General features: G+C 36.5%; 2 protein-coding genes across 2 annotated transcripts; both read left to right on the forward strand.

Annotated features, from left to right (window-relative positions):
* The first annotated feature begins 9,440 nt into the window (after positions 1-9,440).
* LOC130988737 (dolichyl-diphosphooligosaccharide--protein glycosyltransferase subunit DAD1) lies at positions 9,441-12,108 on the forward strand. The gene is made up of 5 exons (XM_057912678.1): positions 9,441-9,693; positions 9,802-9,849; positions 11,217-11,304; positions 11,401-11,444; positions 11,844-12,108. Exons 1-5 carry the CDS (start codon positions 9,607-9,609, stop codon positions 11,925-11,927), a joined length of 351 nt encoding a protein of 116 aa, XP_057768661.1. The 5' UTR covers positions 9,441-9,606; the 3' UTR covers positions 11,928-12,108.
* A 4,939-nt stretch (positions 12,109-17,047) lies between these two features.
* LOC130988739 (SPX domain-containing protein 4) lies at positions 17,048-21,904 on the forward strand. Its single transcript, XM_057912680.1, has 3 exons — positions 17,048-17,608; positions 20,917-21,082; positions 21,211-21,904. The coding sequence occupies exons 1-3, from the start codon at positions 17,369-17,371 to the stop codon at positions 21,684-21,686; spliced, it is 882 nt and encodes a 293-aa protein (XP_057768663.1). The 5' UTR covers positions 17,048-17,368; the 3' UTR covers positions 21,687-21,904.
* Positions 21,905-22,136: the final 232 nt, after the last annotated feature.

Raw genomic sequence — 22,136 nt, forward strand, 5'->3', positions numbered from 1 at the left:
GTGCAGGTAGAAGAGTGGTTCGTGATCACACTGGAGCCTTTCTTATTGTATTTTGCACCCCTTGTGTTGCTACTTCTAGTTTTGAGGCTGAGTTAGCTACTCTGTTTAAGGATCTTAGGCTGGTTGTTACATTATCAGCGCATATCTGGGTTGAGCTGGATGCTGTGGCGATTGTTTTGCTCATGTCTGCTGGGCAGCATGGTCATGCTAGTATCCGTCATACGGTTGCTTGGATCTGACAGGTGATTCGTTATCGGCGGGTTCGTTTAACTCACATTCATCGCGAGGGAAACTGGCCTATTGATTTTACGGCGAGGCGAGGACATCAGGTCCATGCTTTGACTACTTTTGACTGTTTTTCTGCTCCACGTTATTTTCTGGCTCTGGTTAGGATGGATCAGCTTGGCTATCCTAACTTTAAATTTCGGTTTCATGTTGATAGTTAGTATGTTCTGGTATTTATGCTTTCTGATGATTTTCCCTTTGTCCTCTAGATGTAGTCACTTTTGGGCTATATCTATGTATGGTTTTGATCTAGCTAGTTTATGGTTTTCCATGTGCTTTCATCTAGCCGTTGTCACTTTTGGACAACATTGTATATGGGATACAAATACTCATCAGCGCTGGACATTATTATTATTATTATTATTATTATTATTATTATTATTATTATTATTATTATTATTATTATTATTATTATTATTATTATTATTATTATTATTATTATTATTAATGTCTATATGCGCCGATACATCAACTGGGATCAAGAGCCTTCAATCACTTAGTAGGGAGTTTACCAGTGCAGCCTATAGTGACCTTCCAGCACAGCTCAAGAGGACTCCCCAGCGCAGACGGAATGAGGATCCTATTCCTATTGTCTGACAAGCCGAGGAAGCCAAACTTCACGCTGCACTGCTAGCATACCTACCCGCGCAGGCAAGAGATGTACTCTCCAACTGAAAGGCTGCAAGTTAGTTAATAAAGGATGAACTTTAGATAATGATAGTTATTCACTTTTGTACATGTAGAGTACGTGAGGACTTAAAAGGTCCAAATTACCCCTGATCTTGTAATCTCTATAAATACCTTGTATCTCCCTTGTAAATGATATAATGAAATAACCACAAAAAGAAATGAAGTGTTCCGCAAGTTCTCTGACTTAACCCTTTGAACTCCGGCGATTTTAAGGGAATTCAGGTCTAATTTTTGCTATTATTTTCCAATTATTGTTAGTAATGCTTTTTTGTTTCACCAGCTTGGCTATCCTATTTTTAGATTTCGGTTTCATGTTGATAGTTAGTATGTTCTGGTATTTATCCTTTCTGATGCTTTTCCCTTTGTCCTCTAGATGTAGTCACTTTTGGACTATATCTATGTATGGTTTTGATCTAGCTAGTTTATGGTTTTCCATTTGCTTTCATCTAGCCGCTGTCACTTTTGGACAACATTGTGTATGGGATACAAGTTGAGGTTTATTTACAGGTTGGGGGTTCGCCTAACCCCTCACCCCTCAGGTGTTTAAAAAAAAACTAGTGACACCTGATAAAATTAAAATTGGAAGCACGAGACTTTTTTTACTCGGGGGAAAGAAAGCGTGAAGTTTGAACCCTAAACCTCACTGTTTGTAAATAGGAGTTCGCAACGCTTTCAAATATAACTATAATGAATAAATTTAAGAGACACATCAATCTTTTAAGCCTCCTTAAATTAGAACTCATGAGCGTACACACACTTTGCTCTCTGGGGCACATGTGTTGAAGGGCGCTTATGAGTCAAAAACTCATAAATGTATATATATACATATATTTTAAGGTTAGTGTTTTATGTCTCGAATTTTCAGCGCTTTTCATAAAATGTCCCGAACATTTATTTTCCCCTAAAAAACTCCAAACTTTCAGTTTTTTCTATAAAATGTCTTGCTATTCAAAATTTAATGACGGAAAGATGATTATCTCGACGAATGAAATATTTTGAGTATCGTCATTGTTGAAAAATTATATTAGGAACCACCATTGCTGGGAAACATTGAAAGTTCGGGATTTTTTTTTTCTGTCATCGAATTTTGTATAGCGGGACATTTTATGAAAAAAAATTGAAAATTCAAAAAAAAATTAGGAGAAAATGAAAGTTCAGGATATTTTATGGAAAATGCTGAAAGTTCGGAACATAAAACACTATTAATCCTATTTTTTTAACATCCGAAAAAACCTTGACAGAGATTGCTCCACTAGTCTTAAGTTAAGGTAACTAAAGTTAAAAATTATTGATTCACTATGTTTGATTCACTTGATTTTCTTTGAAAAATTGGTTTCTTCTCTTAAAACCAATTTAATCATAAATAATTTTTTTCAGTGAAAAGACATAATGCAAATATTTTCATACTTATATAATTAAAATGCACACAATAATATTTATTATTTGATTTAATTACTCGAATAATTAATCAAACTCAAATTAATTAATGGTGATTCTATTCATAGCCCTCATTTTACTCACTATAACCCTCTTATTTAAGATAATAATAAAAATTACCCCTCCGTCCTTGAAATAACTTCCTTTTTTTTTTCTTTTTGGGACGTCCCCCAAATAACTTGCTATTTCTTTCTTTCCATTTTTGGACAATTACCCCACGACTAATGATACTTTATTTATTCTTACTTTTCACTTTTCACTTTTCACTTTTCACCACTCCAAATACTAATTATAACACATTTTCACAACTTCCAATAATAATTATAACACTTTTTTTCCACTATCAATGCAGTTTACAATGTTTTCTTAAAACCCGTGTCGTCCCCAAAGAGGAAGCTGTTTCAGGGACGGAGGGAGTATTATTAAAAATTTGCTATTTTACCTATAGCATGTAGCCTTAAAAAAAAACTAATAAAAATACCATTTTTGTCTTCGTCGCCAAATTCTCATTCACCTCTGCAGCAATGTCAACAAAGATAATTAATCGAAATTAAAGAAAAAGGTCTATGTGTCAAGACCCTCGCGAAGGAGAACTACAATTTCGGCAACCTCAACTCCATCGTCGCATACGCCAAGCATTCCCATGACCTCCATCCTTCCATCTCGGGCCTGCAGATGCTCATCGTCTTCCAAATCCCCCACGTCGCTGTCATGTCCCCCATTCTCGACAACAACGTCAACAAACAAAAATCGACTCCAAACTACTACAGGATTCTGCTAATGCAAAGATTCTCGCACATCAATTTTATAAATATACCTAGAGCTAAACAAAAAAATCTATTTATATACCATTTTAATATTGTTGCTGGGAAAATGTTAGAAGTTAAGGGGAAGATTTCCCCCCCCCCCCCTCCCCCCTCTTTTTTGAGAGAGAAAAGATGATGAATTTCGTAATGTTATCACTTTTTTTTAAGATATAGGGTAATTGCATCAAATATTATGAAACACTAATAGTTTCTTTTTTATTCTTTGGAGTAGCCGAGGCATGCATAATAGGTGTTGCAAAAATTCTTGATTTTGAAGATGTCAAAACTCAATTATAATAAAATTCCGATGATAGCAAAACTAGCTTATGGATCATGAAGTTCTCAGCTAGAGTGCAGCATGTTGAAATACAATACTGAGAACTAGGATTCAAATTACTTTTGTTCTTACTTTTTTGAACATGCTGAGAAGAAGGTTCTGCTGAAAATAAAGTTGCAATTGAAGAAGGACTTCCGACTGAAGTGAAGATCCAGAGAAAACAACTGATGAGAAGATCCAACTCAGAAGACTCATGATGTGTGTGATTTAGTTATTTATTTTTGTGTCGTTTGCCGTTGGTTTTGCTTTGATATTATCCAAGTTGTGGTGTTTTTGGCGCAGGATTTCATGGAGTGTAGAAGAAGGCTCCTGGATGGAGAAAGTTCGATAATGGCGTGAAATTGAAGAAGAAGGCATGTTTTTTATGGAGATATTTAAAGATTGAGCTTGGAGTTAATTATTTCACATTTAATTAAGCCCAAAACTCTTATTTCTATTAATCTTGGACCTTATTATTTTGTAAGGGCCGATTAGCCCATGTTGGCTAGGAGACGGCATCTTATGGATTCTTTTAATCCCTTAGTTTGTTTAAATAGGGGCAGCCGCATGCCTTAAGGATTATTAGGTTTATTTTAGTCTTGCAACACACGTTTTAATTTCTTAGATATTAGGTTTTATTCTCTTAGGCAATAGACGTTATTTTTTTACTTCTAAGAATTAGGATTCAAATTACTTTTGTTCTTGCTTTTTTGAAGATTGGCGGCTGGGACATGCAGAATCATCAATTGGTTTAGAAATTCTTTTTTCTATTATTTCTTGTTTATAAGAGTTGGATACTTGTTATTAGTATTTTTCGTTTATTTTAATATATTAGATTATAGTTATGTTTTCTTCGTTTAATTTTATTGTGTTTTATTTTAATAGTATGAGTAGCTAAATCTTTAATTCGGCGAGAATAATGAAGTACTCCCTCCGTCCCACGAATCTTGATACATTTTCCTTTTTGGGCCGTCCCACGAATCTTGACACGTTTCCTTTTTGGGCAATAATTATTACCTTCTCTCTCCTACTTTATCACCTTTATTATATTCTCTCTCCTACTTTATCACTTTTATTACCTTCTCTCTCCTATTTTATCAATTTTATACTTTATTAATTACACACTTAAAACACTAATCTACAACTCCTTAATTCCCGTGCCGAACCCAAATGTGTCAAGACTCGCGGGACGGAGGGAGTATTGATTTAATAATCCGTGAGACCTAATTGATCATATAATTGATTTCTATTGATTTCGATTTATTCCTTGTGTTTAAAGTTAATTCTGATTTAATTTAAGTCTGATCAACTTAGGTTTAATTGGAGTAAAGTTAATTGGTTCCTCCAATCCGTAACTGTTGGAATAGGGTTGATTAGTGATAAAGCTACCATATTCGTAGTAGGAATAAATTGGTATATTGATTATTACTAGCGTATCTAGGGTAATCTATCTAAACTGGGTTCCTTCATCTTAATGCTATTAGAATATTAAATCTAGGTCTGACGTCTCCAGCTAGGTTATATTTTAATAAGGGAAATAAGCAAGTCTGTCATCTCTATCGACACAGTAAGTATGAATTGGGGTACGTCCGTTGCGTTCACGGTATACTATAACTGGTTGGTTGATAGGGATTAATTAATCTTTGCGTCGATGAAAGAGTTATTAAATTAGTATGGATTTATTCGAGCCGAGTTACCTTTTCTTGATTATTTTCTAGAGTTATTTTATTTTATTTAATTTGCTTTCTTAGGTTAATTCATATTTTCATAAATTAAGGCGTGATGGCTACACCAAATTAGGTCTTTAGGGAATTGGATGATTTTACCTGCTCTCTGGGGTTCGACCCTGCTTATTATACTCACTTAATTCTTGATAGTAGTGTAGGAATTATTTGGTGGATACGACGTCCACCAACTCAGCAAAATCAGAAGACTTGGTGAACTTGAAGATTCAGCAAGGTAATCGGGGAAGCAACTGAACATGCATTGTAGCTAACTTCCAGTCCACAATCAGTGAACCCCACGTTGATGTTGTCTCCACCAGCTTTCAGACTACTCACACGTTATCTCGGATGTTGTCTATCTGGAAGTTCTCAACGAACAACATATTGGATTGAAGACGAGTTTTCTCCAACGGCTCTATTCAGTTCTCGTACATAAATATAAGGGTTAATTGCCCCTAAATACACAAACTTTTACTGAATTCTGGAATTGCACATTACCTTTAAAATTCGCTATATAATACTCCCTCCGTCCACGAAAGAACTTCCTATCTTTCCTTTTTGGGACGTCCACAAAAGAACTTCCTACCTATTTTTGGATTATACCCCACCACTTATAATCCTCTTACTTTTCACTTTTCACAACTCCCAATATTAATTATAACACATTTTCACCACTCCCAATACACTCAACTACCTTTTATCCATTCTCAATACACTCAACAATATTTTTTCTCAAAACCCATGTCACTCCCTCCTAGGAAGTTCTTTCATGGACGGAGGGAGTATATCACCTTACTATTTTCTTATTTTTCCCACGACCACAAAACGCTCAATCAGAAAAATGACTTGGCAGTCGAAAAACGACACGTAATCACGTCGGAACACATGGAAAATGACATGTCACCCAACTTAAACAAATGACGTCATTTTTGAAGTACTCCACAATTCATTTGCAAATTAAAAAAATGACAATTGCAATTAAAAACCATGGCCTTATGCTGAGAAAGTTGTTGTTTTCATTCCCCAAAACCATGGCATCCCAACCCTAAATATGCCTATGTTCTGTCGTTTCTATTGCAAGAAATTTGACTCCCCAATTTATTCAGAGGCGATACAAGATGACAGAATTAGAAAAATCCCACAATTTCTAACGCCTAATTCTAATATTCTCTTACATGACTCAACAAGAAACTCAATTGTGTTTTGAAACTCCTGGGAATTCACGAATTTGAAAGTGAATTTACAGCCAATCGTGAAGAACGACGCTCATGTCACGCTTCTTAATGTGACGATGAGGGCTCGCAGGACGATGGGGTGAGATTTGGAGAACAAAAATGAAGAAGACGGATTTACAGCCAATCGTGAAGAACGAAACTCCTGCTTTGAAGAAGAATGAAAGAAATCCATTAGAAATTTGAAAAAGATGGGCATGAGCTTCGAATGAGAATGGAAGGGAAATTCTGTAAACTTAGGGCACGATTTTTTTAATATGGAAATGAATTGTGGAGTACTTCAAAAATGACGTCGTTTTTGGAGTTGGGTGACACGTCATTTTCCAGGTGTTCTGACGTGATTACGTGTCATTTTCCGACTGCCAAGTCATTTTTCTGATTGGGGGTTTTGTGGTCATGTGAAAAATCAGAAAATAGTAAAAGGTGATGTATTATACATCGAATTTTAAAGGTGATGTGCAATTCCAGAATTGAGTGAAAGTCTGTGTATTTAGGGGCAATTAACCCTAAATATAACGTAAAATCAAGATACTTGTGGGTCTAGACGCTACTGTATGATTTGCTTAAAACCTGCATGGTTATTCTCAGACAATAACAACGATCCAAAGAGGAACTTGTTCTTCATTGTAATATTCCAAATCCACACTTGTGAATAAATACACAGTTCCTAGACTAGGTAGTTCCCAATAAACATCCTTAACTTAGAATTGAACATACTGAATATACCCAACTCTTCTTCATTGTAATAGTGTGTTCACTTAGTTGGAGACCCCTTCTAAACCTCCCCACTCATTGTAAAAGATAGGTGTCAAAAGTAAAGAAAAGTCTGACTAGTAAGCTATGTGTGAGTAGTCTGAAAGCTGGTGTGTGCTACTGAGAAATAGTAGACGAAGGCAATCCGAGTAAATTGTCATTTACGGTCACGAACGCGTAACCTGTGGATCAGCTTAACGTAATTAGCTGATCGGTTGACTTGCAACCATAAAACAAGGAATCCTAAAGTGAAATGGATTGCCCTATTCAGCATGGTCGTGGACGTATGAGCAATTGGCTCCGAACCACGTTAAATCTTTGTGTGCTTTACTTCATGCTTTTCTCTTCAGTTATCTTTAATCTTGTTAAAGCATTGCATAAATCATTATGCATAAAAGTCAACAAAGAAAGTCAACACAAACTTTTACTCCCTCCGTCCCACGAAGCATGACACATTTCTAAAAATGACAAAAAATTTACCTTTTATTCACTTTTTTATTTTTTCACCTACCACACTTAACACACAAAATACCAATTTCTTAATTCCTGTGCCGAAAAGAACTATGTCATGCTTCATGGGATGGAGGGAGTACTTATTTTCTAAACAAAAAGTTGACTAAGCCCTTCTGCTGACTGAAAGAGATTTTCATATAGCGAGTATTTAGAAATCACCACATTCCGCAAGCACATCAGTTACTAGTCCAACTGATCACTGCTGTCAGTAGGATTTTTAATTGATCACTTAGCTTAGTGTGAAAAGAATTGTTAGAACCCCAATCAAACTATCAATTAACTGATTGATGTTAAACTCAATTGACTCATTATCAGTTGTACTTATTCTTAGACACATCTCTAATCAAGAAACAAAAAAGTTGTAATTGGTGTATTCTCCTCATACACTAATATGCATTCGTTCGGGACCAACAATAGGCACATCAAACTTTTTTCAAAACAAATCCTTGTCAGTGTTCTTCTAATTCTTTTAGTTGCAGTAAGAATGGTATTCCATATTGTTTAATTAAATTAAAATATCCTTTTTGTTCATAATTGCTTCATATTTCCAATGAATAAAGCAGAGTTGGAATTTGTAAATATTAAGTAGTTTTAAATTTGAATCATGGATGGCCTATTGAAATCGGAGAGACACCAGAGCGATTTCTAAGATTAGTTCTTCGATAGGAATTTTGTTGCTACGAGGTTGTGGGGGTTAAAATATAAGAATTTATTTTTGAAGTTTTTTTATTTTTATTATTTGAAATTTATTTTAGAAGTTAAATGGTAAAATAATATGTTTATTATGTTTTTTTAGAATGAATTATTATTATTAGTATTATTTTATTTTTATTTTTGATAAATTAATGATATTAGATAAAGAAATTTAAAGACCGCACCATAGAGGACTCGAACCCAAGACCTTTGGTATTAGGCATTAACCTCTTACCGCTTAGTCAACACACGCACACTTATTATTATTATTATTATTATTATTATTATTATTATTATTATTATTATTATTATTATTATTATTATTATTATTCCCTCCGTCCCACAAATCTTGACACATTTCCAAATAAGATAATAATTATTAGTTTCTCTCTCATATTTATCACTTTTATTACATTCTATCTTCTACTTTATCATTTTTATACTTTATTAACTACACACTTAAAACACTAATCCACAACTCCTTAATTCCGGTGCCGAAACCAAACGTGTCAAGATTCGTGGGAGGGAGGGAGTATTATTTTTAATACTATCTCCATCCCAATAAAAGTGGTCACATTTCCTTTTTGGGTGTCCCATTAAAAGTGGCTACTTTCTAAAAATGGCAAAAGTTTACTTTAATTAAGTCAACAATTACTCACTAATTTGGTCAACAATTGTAGGCCACTTTCTAAAAATGTCAAAATTACTCACTAATTTGGTCAACAATTGTAGGCCACTTTCTAAAAATTACTCACTAATTTTGGTGGGTCACACTCAATTAAAACATAACAATCCCCTTCTTAATCTCCGTGCCCAAAAAAAAGTGGCCACTTTTATTGGGACGGAGGGAGTAAGAGACTATAGAGAATAAATTAGAGGCCCATTTATTAATAGACGGTTTTATTCGTTGGCCTAATTTCGTTTTTATATCAGTAGCCCATCAATTAAATAAGTAAGGCCCAAAGCTAAGTTAATTAAAATTAGCCGTCTGTCATTGCTAACGCGCGACCCCGCACACTTCCTCAGTTCCTCTACGGCCAAACGACGTCGTGTAACAAAATAGAGAGATTTTTAGAGCGTGAAATCCTTCCCTGAACCCTCACTCCGCCTGAATCTCATCACTCTCAAACAAATTAGAGAGATTTAGAGTGAGAGAAATGGGGAGATCGGCGACGACGAAGGATGCCCACGCCCTGTTTCACTCTCTCCGCTCTGCCTACGCCGCAACCCCTAATCAACTCAAGGTCTCCTCTCTCTCTCTCTTTCTCTCTTTCCCCTTGTATTGTATTTGAAGATGCTTCGTTTAATTTTTCCGAGCAATTTTGGGTTGAATTGTTTAATTTGTTTCTCAGATCATTGATCTCTACATTCTGTTCGCTGTCGTCACCGCTGTGATTCAGGTATGACGCAGATTTATTAGACATATTATGGCGCTTTCTTTGCTGATTTTAACTGATTTCGTTTATTCTTTCCCGGTTCGAAAAATATTTCTTTGAGTTATGGAGGTTTAGATCTGAAACGATTTGTCCCATGAGTGCTGGAATTTGGATTTCGTGTGAAGTAAAAATGAAAAAGATGATAAGGGTTCTTTTGGTGTGAGGTTGGATTATTCTGTAGGGAATAATTTGGGATGCTTGTCTAGGGGGTCAATAGTTGATGTTGGCCTAAAGTAGATATATGTGGCATTTCTTTTGTGAACTTTCTGTAAATAGTGAGGTATATGATTCGTTCCTGTTGTGAAGTGGTGTTAATATTTTTGGGATTGGAATTAGGTCAACATGAATATATGGGGAAATCCCGAGTTTAGAAAGCTAATGGTTGTCAATGTATTGGTTGAATCAGTATAATTGGTCTTCATCTGGAGATAAGCATGAATTACACCATCGCATAGTGTTTGTTCCAGCTTGTAGGTGATCAGAATATTTATGGCCATATAGTTAGATGATCTCCTTCTATATCTCATTTGACTGCCTAATCCATGGGATTTGTTTTTTTCATACACTTCTTTTGATCTTTTGTATTTTGTATTAACTGATGCACATAATCCTTCTAAATTTAAGTCTGATTGAAATCTCTAACTGGAAGTGTTGACCAACTGTCATAAACATTTTAGCTTAGTTGTGGCTGGATTCTCAGCTTTAAGTAGTCAATTGGTTTCTCCCGTCCTTGTCAAATGTGATTTATGAATTGTACGGACAAGTAGTTTTGTCTCCTACTCTTTATCTAGATTACCATGTCGGACATGCAGGGATTCAATCAATCTATCTAAGAATGATGTCATAGCTCATAACTGAAATTTCTTTAAGATTATGAACTATGTTTGCAAATGCATAAGTTACCATAATATCGGACTCTTGAGCTTCCACACCTTCACAACTATGCAGACACAGAAGAAGAGAGGATTTGTCTCTTCTTTCTTTTTCTTTTTATTTCTTATTTTTATATTTTGGTACAATCAAAATTCGAGAAACTTTATTATTAATTCCCACATGATGAGGTTGTATATTTGGAGACATGTATGGTAGTATGTTTTATATTTTGATTAGGAAACTGAAGAGTATAGAGGATAACGGGATTATGATGAATATTATGTTTGCATTCGTTTTAGCAATTGAATAAGTTGTATGATGTGGTTATATCATATTGTTTTGTTTACTAATTTGTGTGGATTCTATTTTTTAAGTATAGATAATTTGTGTGGATTATAAATAGGCTCAAGTGCATTTAAGGTAGAGAAGAGAACTCAAAATGTTTCTATTGTAATCAGGTTGCTTACATGGCTATTGTTGGATCATTCCCATTTAACTCCTTTCTTTCTGGTGTACTTTCATGCGTGGGGACTGCTGTGCTTGCTGGTATGTAGATTGCACAGTCATATTTTATATGCAAAATGATATTAATCAAATCTTGAAATACAAAGTGTTAACTGGATTTTTATTTTTGGGTTACAGTTAGTCTCCGAATTCAAGTAAACAAAGACAACAAGGAATTCAAGGTAATGCATCTTGAAAAAGCTGTGATCTCCAAGTTATGGAGCTTGGATTCAATCTTTACTTGATATGATTTATGAAAATTTGAAGCACTGAAATTTCTGGCTAGTAGTTCTACTTTTAACATTTAGTTCTTCGTTATCAAGTTTTTGAGTTTTCTGATAAGCACTATTGTTGTCTAACTAAACTCCTGGAACTTCTGGGTTTCTTGGAACACGTTCTTCTGCCCTTTTCTTACCAGACAAAATTAAAATAGTCTTGTCTTGTGATCTTCTTAGTAACAGATCAGATTAATAACACCAAATAAAGCAGGGATCCATGTTATTATCCTCAGTCTTTCAACTTTTCTCGTGTTGATAACTTTATTGGTCCTTGTAACTAAGTTTTGTGTTCTGTATTTGCAGGATTTACCTCCTGAACGTGCTTTTGCAGATTTTGTACTCTGCAATCTAGTGCTTCATTTGGTTATTGTGAACTTCCTAGGATAACTGGAAAAGAGATGAGCTTGTTTGAGCTTTGAGTTGTACTCCAATAGAATCATTGTAATGGTCTTATTACAAGTGTTACCTGTTACTGGATTTTTTCACATGAGAGTGACTGTAATATTTTGACGAAATGTGTTTCTGAATCTTTACCAGTTGGAAATAATTAAATTAAAATCTTTAGCTATGCGCCTTGTCACTCACATAGTTTTATGTGTATTATTGTAATTTTTACTAAATTTTTTAATTTTGCGTCGTGAAATTCGTGAACTTTTCTTTTCATTTAGTAACTTAAGAAAATATAAAGGAATAATGGATATGTTAGTAGACTTTTCTAATATGTTCTTACATCAGTATGTAAAGAGAATTTGTCAAAGGGATCGACAATTTCCTAAGGGCATTGTCACAAATATGATTTTTCTATGTTTCTAAAAGTGTAACTATGCCGAATTCACTTAGAAAAAATTGTGTTTGAAATAAGTTTTATGACTGAGTTTGCTAATCATTTAAAAAATGGTACTACTTGTTTGGATCTTAAGTTGAAATCTCATGGAAATGTGATCAAAATAGAGGAGATTGAGTTTAAAAGGATCAAAAGTAAAATTTGAGAATGAGTTGCTCATGGAATTGCGATAAAAATAGAGGAGATTGAGTTTAATAGGATCGAAGTAAAATTCGAGAATGAGTTGGACTGAGTAAATCACACAAGAACATGCTTAATAGGATCGACGAGAATGAGTTGGACTGAGCAAATCACACAAGAACATTGCATGTACTATAGACAGCACAACGATCGCGGCATACGAGGATGAAAATTGCATATGCCTCTGTCAAATAGAGCATATGCCACAACCAACGCCATGTCCGCATTAACCCTTATGCCCAATGGTCAATACTTGCATATGCCCGGGACCAGTCCTGTATCTCACAAGGCCCTAAACAAAAATTAGAAAATTGGCCCTTATATAATTTTTTTATATTGACGACACAATAACAATATATTAACATAACCTTTTTCGGCTTATTATTCATAAGAGTTTTCAACCAAAAAAAAAAAAGAAGATGGCACTAAGAAATCACATTAATGATATAATCTAAATGACGAAAAGAACCTTCATAAGACGAATATATGTTTCAAAATTCTATTTTTATTGTTAAGAAATGGGCCCTCAAAAATTTGGGACCCTAAGCAACAACATATTGAACATATGATTAGGTACGAGCCTACATATGCCGCGGTCGCAGCAATAAAATCCAGGCTTTGCTTATTTTTTGCCGTCTCTTCCCTATTTTTGATAGTTTTGAGCTCTTAATTAAACTATGTAGTGGACGGGTCAAACCTCTATAACAAAAAATGTACCTAGAGGTATGATGATCGAAGAAGATGACCGAAGCTTGTTTGGAGAGTTACTTATGAACTTGTTCTCTCATTTTTGTTGTATTTTGTGTATCCGATCTTATCATTCATACTTTCTCTTAGCTCAGGTCTGGTATTTATAGTGAAGATCATTTTTTAAATATCTTTTAGGTTTATTATTTATCTTATTATTATTTGATTACTTTTATTATAGATTCATTTTAGATTTAATGATTAATATGATGCAAATATTTTTCAGATGGGGGGAGGGAAGGATGGGATTAAACACGTGTCCATTGGTCCCAATAGTTAGTTATGGTCCTAATAATTATGGATGATTCCTCCTAGTAGAGGTAGAAGGTCTCTCTCTGATGGGTTTGTATTACATATAAGTTTTTTTTTCCCCCCTAATATTATTGTAGGCGCTTCCAGAGATACGATCCTTGTCAGAGTCTTCCTTTACGGTTTACCCTCTTCATATTCCATAGTGAAATAGGTACTACAGATTTTACTCCCCTACAATCAGTCCCTCTACTCTAGAGAACTGTCGTGAGGTGTTGTCCTCTAGAGTAGAAAATGTCTTTGGAGTTTACCTTTTAGGTATGGGTAAGACAATTTTCGTGTATGCCTCATTTAGCATTTCTCACGAAAATTAAGTCTGCAACTAGTCCCCCCTTCTCTAGAGGATTTTCGTGAGGTTTTGTCTTCTGGAGTAAAGAGTGCCCTTAGGGTCTGCCCTTTTAGTATAGGTAAGACGCAAATTTTGTGTATGCCTCTTTTAACGTTTCTGGCAGAAATTTAGTCTACGACCAGTCCCTTCTGCTCTAGAGGACTGTCATGAGGTGTTGTCCTCTGGAGTAGAGAGTGTCCTTAGGGTTTGCATTTTTAGTATATGTAATACACAGTTTTCTTGTATGCCTCTTTTAACATTTCTCGCGGAAATTAAGTCTACGATGAGTTCCCCTACTCTAGAGGACTGTCGTGAGGTGTTGTCCTCTGGAGTAGGAAATATCTCTAGAGCTTACCTTTTAGGTATGGGTAAGACACAATTTTCACGTATGCCTCTTTTAGCATTTCTCGCGAAAATTACGTCTATGACTAGTCCCCTTACTTTTGAGGACTGTTACAAGGTGTTATCCTCTAGAGTAGAGAGTGTCCTTAGGGTCTGTCTTTTTAGTATGTATAAATCACAATTCTACTCATGTCATTCTGATAAACCCCCCATTGTCAGGCTATGACCATTTTTTACTTTCTATTAATTCTCTGCTTCAAACTTGACATGATCAACTATCTTGTCAGCACAACTATTTACGATTTTTATTATATAAAAACGATTCATACTAGAGAATGTAATAAATTATGCACTGATGTGCATGTCATAATTAGTTGTATGCTCGGGCATAAGGCATACCCGAGAGGATTTGACGTAATGTGTTTAGGCGCAGGTTTGTCATAATTAGTTATGTGCTTAGACGAAAGTCACATCCGAGAGGGATTGCCATAATTAATTATGACTATTATTATTATCATGAAAAGTTTTATCATTTTATAATCATCCCCTTATTTTTTAGCAACGAGTTTGGGCGTGCCGTGGTGGCTGTGTGTTAAAAAGATAGATATATGTAACATGCAATAGTTTTATTCTCAAAGTATTTTCTTTCATGTAATAAACCTACGACCAAGGGATCTTTGACAAATTGACTCATTCACTCCCGAGCCTAAATAAAAATCTCGTGGGAAAAATGAGTACTCAATCTACTACTTTTTACATAACCATTCAAATGAAAAATTTCTTTAGCTTGGACACATTCCAAGCTCTGGGTAAAGGTTTGCCTTCCTCATCTGCTGACTCGTATGCTCTTCATCCTAGTACTTTAGTCACCACATATGGTCATATCCAATTAGGGTCCAGTTTACCCGTTGGCCCTAAGGCATCTACTCTGCGCAACACGAGGTCACTTTTGTCAAACTTCCTGACATGGACTCTTTTGTTATATGCGTCTCTGACAACACTTTTGTAATGGTCTGCTCAAAGTCTTGCAATTTGCCTATGTTCGTGGATCAAGTCTAGATTTTATCGCAGCATGTTTCCATTTTCCGCCTCGTTGTAAAGTCCTGTGCATTCCATACAATGCAATTCATAATGTTCGGTGGGGCTGCATAGCAGCCTAGCTCCGCCGATTTAAAGTCCTGTGTGATCTCTCTCATCAATAAATTTTAAATGTTACTTTTGAAGACGGTCGTTCAGATTCCTCCAAATCATCCCCCTCCTCTCTCTTACCAGCCTTGCTCCTCTTGTTACTTCCCCTTTCAAATTTCTTAGCTTCGAAGTTATGCTCCCATGCAATTGGATTTGGTGGCTGGCATGGTTTGCAATTTAATGCCACTACTCATGTTCTCCTCTTGCTCTGAAGCGACCAAACTGCCTCTATCGTCCCTACTCTTTGAGAGCCTCGGTGATTCAAGGGGGTATCATAAGGATATCTCCTATTAGAGGGTTGTTGTTCAGTTGTGTCTTGTCCACCTTTAGGCCGTCCATACAAACAAAATCACCACTTTCCAACATTGCGACTTGACTCCTTAGTGGACGAAGTGAATTCATTAACTGGGTTAGCCTCTGGATTTCATGGTGGGGGCCGAGGGCCATTCGCTCGTGCTTTAGCGACCAAGTCCAAGTGCGGACCGTCTAAGGTTGGTCGTTGTGCCGTCCGAAAAGACCCACTTCTCCTATAATCAACTCCTATTCCCGCCATTAGCCAATTCCCAAAAGAAGGATTAGGCTTCACCATATCACTATCTTCACACTGTCACATGAGATGTCCCAATCTTTCGCACGCATTACAAAAGAGATGTGGGAGTTTTTCATAGAGAGCTAAAACTATGACTTCCTCCTCCAAACCCCCTCACAACCATTGAGACACATCGCGTGAGCAGTTTTGAAATCGAACAAGAAACCCTAACTCTAACATAGCATCCCAGACACAGTCATCCTACACCACAATCAACTTCCACAATTCGTCCAATTTGTTCTCCCACTCAGCGCACAATATGCGCTTTCATGCATACAATTGGCATATTGCGAAGTTTTACCCATAACTTAACAGTGCCAAATTGAGTGTTTATCGTTATGAGCATGGTGTATGCCTTTTGTAGTAACACAAATTCTTGAAAAAAGTGTCATGGCCCATCAAAGTGTATGCGATCTTGATTCGACTCCAAGTCTAAAGTTATAGCAAAAATATTCTTCCCAACTAGTTCAACCTCCATAATTCCTCGAGGCTGTAGAAAAGTGAGTAGGTGTTCCCTTAAGGTTTCACGATTGACATATCTATCAGAAAATATCTTCCCCATTATAATCTTTGTTGTCCTTGTCTGGTTGCGAACCACCTCACTATACGAAAGAATGACCATATTATTTCCCACCTTTGTCGATAATTTTAGGTCCGCCAATCGTTTGGCTATCTCCTCATGATCCATAACAAGGAAACCAATTTTCATAACAAATAGAGACAAAATCTACTTTCCCATCAGGGAGGAAAACGATTTTCCTAAAGTTTCAGGAAAAAAAAAAAGCATAGTTTTATTCTCGGAGTTTCTGACTGTCATTATTCTAAACAAAAATTTTTAAATAACTTAATATTTTATGTATTTAACTATTTTACATATGAACGGGTTATATCCAAATAACATTATTGATATTTAATTCCCGCTCTTGCCCCATTTTGGTCAATGATATTTTTTTATATTTGTGATCTTAATATCACTTGTTGCTTTCTTCGTCATTTCCTAACTCGTAGCAATCATAATCAGATATGACAATACTCGACTATAGAATATTCCGAAAATTCTCCGCAACAAGAAACGCACTCTATCACTACGTGTCAATTATATGTATACATACACATGTACACAGCCTGCAATCCATTTCCATGTCTCTTACTCACAAACAATTCCAAACCAGATTCTCCGCTCTTTTTCTCACAAACTGCTTCAACAATTCCCGACGAGAGGGAATAATCACAATCACAATCAAACGAGCATAATTCAATCCGGAAATTAAATATCAAAGGTCAACTGCGACGAAATAATTATGAAATTCGGGAAAGAATTCAGGATTCATTTGGAAGAAACCCTACCTGAGTGGAGGGACAAGTATTTGCAGTACAAGCCCCTGAAGAAGCTTCTCAAGAATATTCCGGCTGCCAATCCGCTGCCGTACGGCCCCTTGCCGGAGCTTCACGAGTGGTTTGTCGGAATTCTCAACGAGGAGCTCGAAAAGTTCAACGATTTCTACGTCGATAAAGAGGAAGACTTCATCATCCGCTTCCAGGTTTTCCCTCTTTTAGGTGTCTTAATTGTTTTGTTATTACTTTCAGTTACATAATTTTATTCACGGGGTTTATAGTGATCGAGGGTGGTTCATTTATGGTAAGTAGTATGGTTTAAGGTTTTGATTTCGTCAATTCTGTTGAAAATTGAGCCTCTTTGCTTGTTCAGATTCGTAGCGGTATCTAGTTTTTGTGGAGAGTAAGTCAAAAGTAGGAAAAAGAACAAAATAAATAAATTCTTTTACTTCGTATTCATCTACTAAAAGCTTGGATTGACTTGGTTTATATTAATGGATTGTTGAGTAGTATGTATGTGAATTATGGGATGATGAGTAGGTGAGATGATAAAGTTCAAGAACTTACTGGAATTCAACTATCTCTTCATACTTTTCTGGGTGATCAAGACATAGACTAAGATTCCTTTGTATCCGAGCGTTTATCTCGCTTGTTAGGGATCGATGCTTCACCTCCTCCGTGCTCATTGGAAACCTTGACTCTTCAATGGATTCATCTTAACTTAAGAAAAGTGGTGCCTTCTGTTTGCCTTCCCATCTTTTCTCAGCGGATCAGCCACATACTCTGAAGTAAGGTTAGTGACGGGAACATAGCTATCATTATGAGAATCAAAGATCATAAATCCCTCCTTATCAATGTAGAAACTGTCGAACTTTTTCGAACCAAGAAGTTGCCCTGCAAAATGAATTGGTGCTCAAAGTAGGCAGGGCTATTTGGAAAACCTGGTGTGGATAATATAAGTGCAAGTCTATTATTGTTGTTGAGTGAAACTTGAAAAGAAATGGTTCTTATTGAGACAATGTGAGGCAGGAAAGTTGTGATAGAGATAGCTCTATAAGTGACTAGTGGTAAGGAAAAGACATGAACTATATAAGCTATTATGAAAGTGGAATTCATTCTTTGTTAGTTGGAGGGTTCAAATCTCCCATGGCATATTCCGTTTCTTCATGGCATTTATTTATTTGATTGCTTAATGGAACACATGTCTATAGATTGGCTTCAGCTGTGTAAATGCAGTGATTACTTAATGGGTAAATCTCTTTTTGGCTCATCGTTTGAGTGCTCTTTCAAAAAATTTCCAACACTAGTATAATTACATGACAACACCCATCATTGCATTTTTTTTCTTGTTTGTGGTCCGCAAAATTTCCGGTGCCTGAGGTTGATGTGTTCCGGCATATGTCTACCATGTCAATCTGACGTGGAATTTTTAATTGACATGACAATTATGTTGGATTAAAAAAGAAAAAAAGAAATTCCACCTAACACTTAGCAACATCGTTTTTATTAAAATCCCATCTCTACGAGCCTCGTCTGCTCTTTAACAATCCCATCTTTCAAGAGAAAACTCACCTGCTGCCTTGAGCTGTGGTGGTGGTGCTTGTGATCCTCGTGAGTCGTGACCTTCAACTGCCGCCTCGTCTCCGGCTGGATCATCAGTGTTGCCGTGTTCCTCATTGAGTGGAACTTCATGCTCCGGGAGAAGGTTCTCTACTTCACTTCGTCTACGGCCTGTGGAAGAGCATCCAGAACTGCGTCTGACTCGGCCTTGTCCTCCTCTTGTGGACCTTTATCAAAAACTCCGACCTATTCTCCCTCAAACCCCTTCTTCGCTGCCTGCCGCTTCTTCCTTCTCTCTGCGCATGGTTTTCTTCATCAATTTGAAGGTGGCGAGGAGCACCATGACCATGCCGATCAAAGCGTAGCCGAATAAATAAAGCAACCCTTCTTAGATGAAGCATTTTTCTTTTAGGCGGAGGCGGGCAAACATTAGGCAACGGCGGCCCACACAGCTGCGGATTGCCTGAAAATCTCGATGCGTTTAAACCCTGCCGGGGATCGCACTGCTGAGATCGTTGTTGGAGACATTGAACTCGTCGAGATTGGAGAAGTCGAAATTCAGTATGCTTCCATTTAACCGATTGTTCTGAGCGAAAAAATTGAGCAAGCTGGAGATCCTCGAGAAGTCTGGGATGCCGCCGGAGAAGCCGTTGCCGGGAATGCCGACTCTCTTGAGATTCTTCATTCCAGAAGCAGGAATGCTTCCGGACAAGTTGTTTCCATGGAGATATATGTGAGTTTGCTGCATTTCGATATAACCTCCGGCAGCGCTCCGGCGACGCGGTTGGACTTGAGGATGAGGACGGTTATTGAAGCGGTGGCGACATTGATGGCCCCCATGAGGTTGAGCTCGTCGCTAAGTGTTAGGTGTATATTTTTTTTTCTTTTTAGTCCAATATAATTGCCACATCAATTAAAAAATTCCACGTCGGATTGACATGGTGGACATCCGCTGGAACACGTCAAACCTTAGGCACCAGAAATTTTTTGCGGGCCATAAACAAGAAAAAAATGTAGTGATGAGTAATGTCTTATAATTATACTAAAGTTTGGACTTTTTTGAAAAAGCGCTCAAACGTTGGGTTAAACAGAGATATTTATCCTTAATTAATAGATACTTAATACGTTTCGAGAAATTGAAAATCGACGCGTAAAGGAAAGACTAGAATATGTTAACGTGGATGAGATGCTGTTAAATTATTGTGATTGCAGTTAGTTTGAACTTTTGGTGTGAAATACATGGAGAGAATTTGAGAAAATAGGTATGGATTTTGTATCTCCAAATGCTTGGTCACTTGGATTATGCAAAAAAAGCAGAAATTGCAATCAAATAGACAGAGAAAGTTGAAACTTATGAATTTGGCTGCATGAAGTTCTGTCGAATTTTTTGTATGTAATAAGCTTTAGACCTGCATAATTACTTTTAAGTTGCTATCATGAATATTGAACTCATTGGAGTTTTTGGCATATTTGCATATTGCTAAGCCACGATTCATCTTCATCAACTCTCTCATGCCTCACCAAAAGAAGCAGCTACATAAAGAAGGTTCCAGTACATAGATTCATATAAGTACAGTGAGATATAGTGTGCGGACATACATTTTGACATGAGAATTATGCTGAGCTTCTTTATTCCCATTCGAATTCTGTCAGTTTGAATAGAAGAGAAGGTAAGGATACATGATTTTTTTCTACTTGAGGTATCACGAAGCAATTACTGATAAGTGATTACCACAAATAAATCAAAGACTGCATTCAGATGCGAACTTTAAATTCTTGTCATTTGGATTGGTGGGGTTTATTATGGGCATTGTTCCTTTTGTAGCTGGAATGAAAATGATAGAACAGGGTACAAAAAAGTGGACCAAGTGGTAAATAGCATTTGTGCAGTTAGTGGTTTACCAATGAACATAATCAGTGACAGGCACTTGAGCAATTTTATTTATCATTTCAGGCATTAAAGGAAAGAATAGAGAGATTGAAGGCAAGAGGAAGCACGAATTTGGTGTTTACATCCGAGACTGAATTTAGCGAAGAGATGATGGAGATAAGGAAGGATTTCGTCTCCATCCATGGGGAGATGGTCCTCCTAAAAAACTACAGCTCTCTTAACTTTGCAGGTAAAGCAGCTGATTCATTCTCTTTAGTAATAGTATCTAATGAAGTGGTTCTCACTATCAGCTGTCTACTTCTGTTACATTTGTCTTACACTGACTTCTTGTGGTTTATCTTGTGTATTCCTAATTAGGTCTTATCAAGATTTTGAAGAAATATGATAGACGAACTGGGGAATTGTTGAGTCTACCTTTTACTCAGCTTGCTGTCCACCAGCCTTTCTTTATGACTGAACCAGTCACGGGATTAGTTCGTGAGTGTGAAGCAAATCTGGAGGTCCTCTTTCCACTGGAAGCAGAGGTTGTCGAGTCAATGTCCGTTGAACAGAAGCAGACACATGCTGATCTACCAAATGCTTCTTCGGAAGCAAAAGTGCCGCTCGGTGAAGAAACTGTAGATATATATAGGAGTACCCTTGCTGCAATTAAAGCTATACAATGCCTTAAGAAGGCAAGCTCCACCTATAATCCTCTGTCACTATCGTATATCTTCGGAAACCAAGATAACGACGTCACAGGGGCAGTAACAGCAGAAAACTCGCCTCGTGATTCTTTTGTAACCCTGCCTAATGAAGAGGAGGCAACTGAAGATGTTCATTCCCCCGTGTAAAAAACCTTTCTACTTTACTGTTTGCTCTCCTTTTCTCCAGTGTGGTGTGTGGTGTGTGATGTTTGCTCTTGTGGCAAAACCTTTCTACTTTACTGTTTGCTTTCTTTTCCTCCAGAGTGTGCTGTGTGATGTTTGCTCTTGTCGCAGCGGAGTATAATAACAATGTACTTATGTACTTGCTTAATAAGCTGCCAACTAACGACGAAATTTGGATTGCAGTTTTTGCGTGTAAAAGGGTGTTTGGCTAAGTTTATTTGAATAGCTTATAAGATTATCAAAGAGCTTATAAATTGTTAAAGTATTTGAATAATTATGTTTATAAATTAGAGATAGAAAATACGTGAAAATCTGGAAGAAATGAAATTGGAAGGGCATAAGTTGAAAAGAACAATTAGCACATTGTAGTAGAATATATTTTTGTAAATTGATTGCTGTTTAAAAGATTGTAAA

This window comes from Salvia miltiorrhiza, chromosome 6, assembly GCF_028751815.1.
Source record: "Salvia miltiorrhiza cultivar Shanhuang (shh) chromosome 6, IMPLAD_Smil_shh, whole genome shotgun sequence".
Lineage (NCBI taxonomy): Eukaryota > Viridiplantae > Streptophyta > Magnoliopsida > Lamiales > Lamiaceae > Salvia > Salvia miltiorrhiza.

What these genes read in the sequence shown, in the direction of transcription:
- LOC130988737 (XM_057912678.1), top strand. Translation starts at nt 9,607, where the DNA reads ATGGGGAGATCGGCGACGACGAAGGATGCCCACGCCCTGTTTCACTCT. An exon ending in GGGGACTGCTGTGCTTGCTG is followed by an intron (nt 11,305 to 11,400) that starts GTATGTAGATTG and finishes TTTGGGTTACAG; the next exon opens with TTAGTCTCCGAATTCAAGTA. An exon ending in AAGACAACAAGGAATTCAAG is followed by an intron (nt 11,445 to 11,843) that starts GTAATGCATCTT and finishes CTGTATTTGCAG; the next exon opens with GATTTACCTCCTGAACGTGC.
- LOC130988739 (XM_057912680.1), top strand. Translation starts at nt 17,369, where the DNA reads ATGAAATTCGGGAAAGAATTCAGGATTCATTTGGAAGAAACCCTACCT. An exon ending in ACTTCATCATCCGCTTCCAG is followed by an intron (nt 17,609 to 20,916) that starts GTTTTCCCTCTT and finishes TTATCATTTCAG; the next exon opens with GCATTAAAGGAAAGAATAGA. An exon ending in CAGCTCTCTTAACTTTGCAG is followed by an intron (nt 21,083 to 21,210) that starts GTAAAGCAGCTG and finishes ATTCCTAATTAG; the next exon opens with GTCTTATCAAGATTTTGAAG.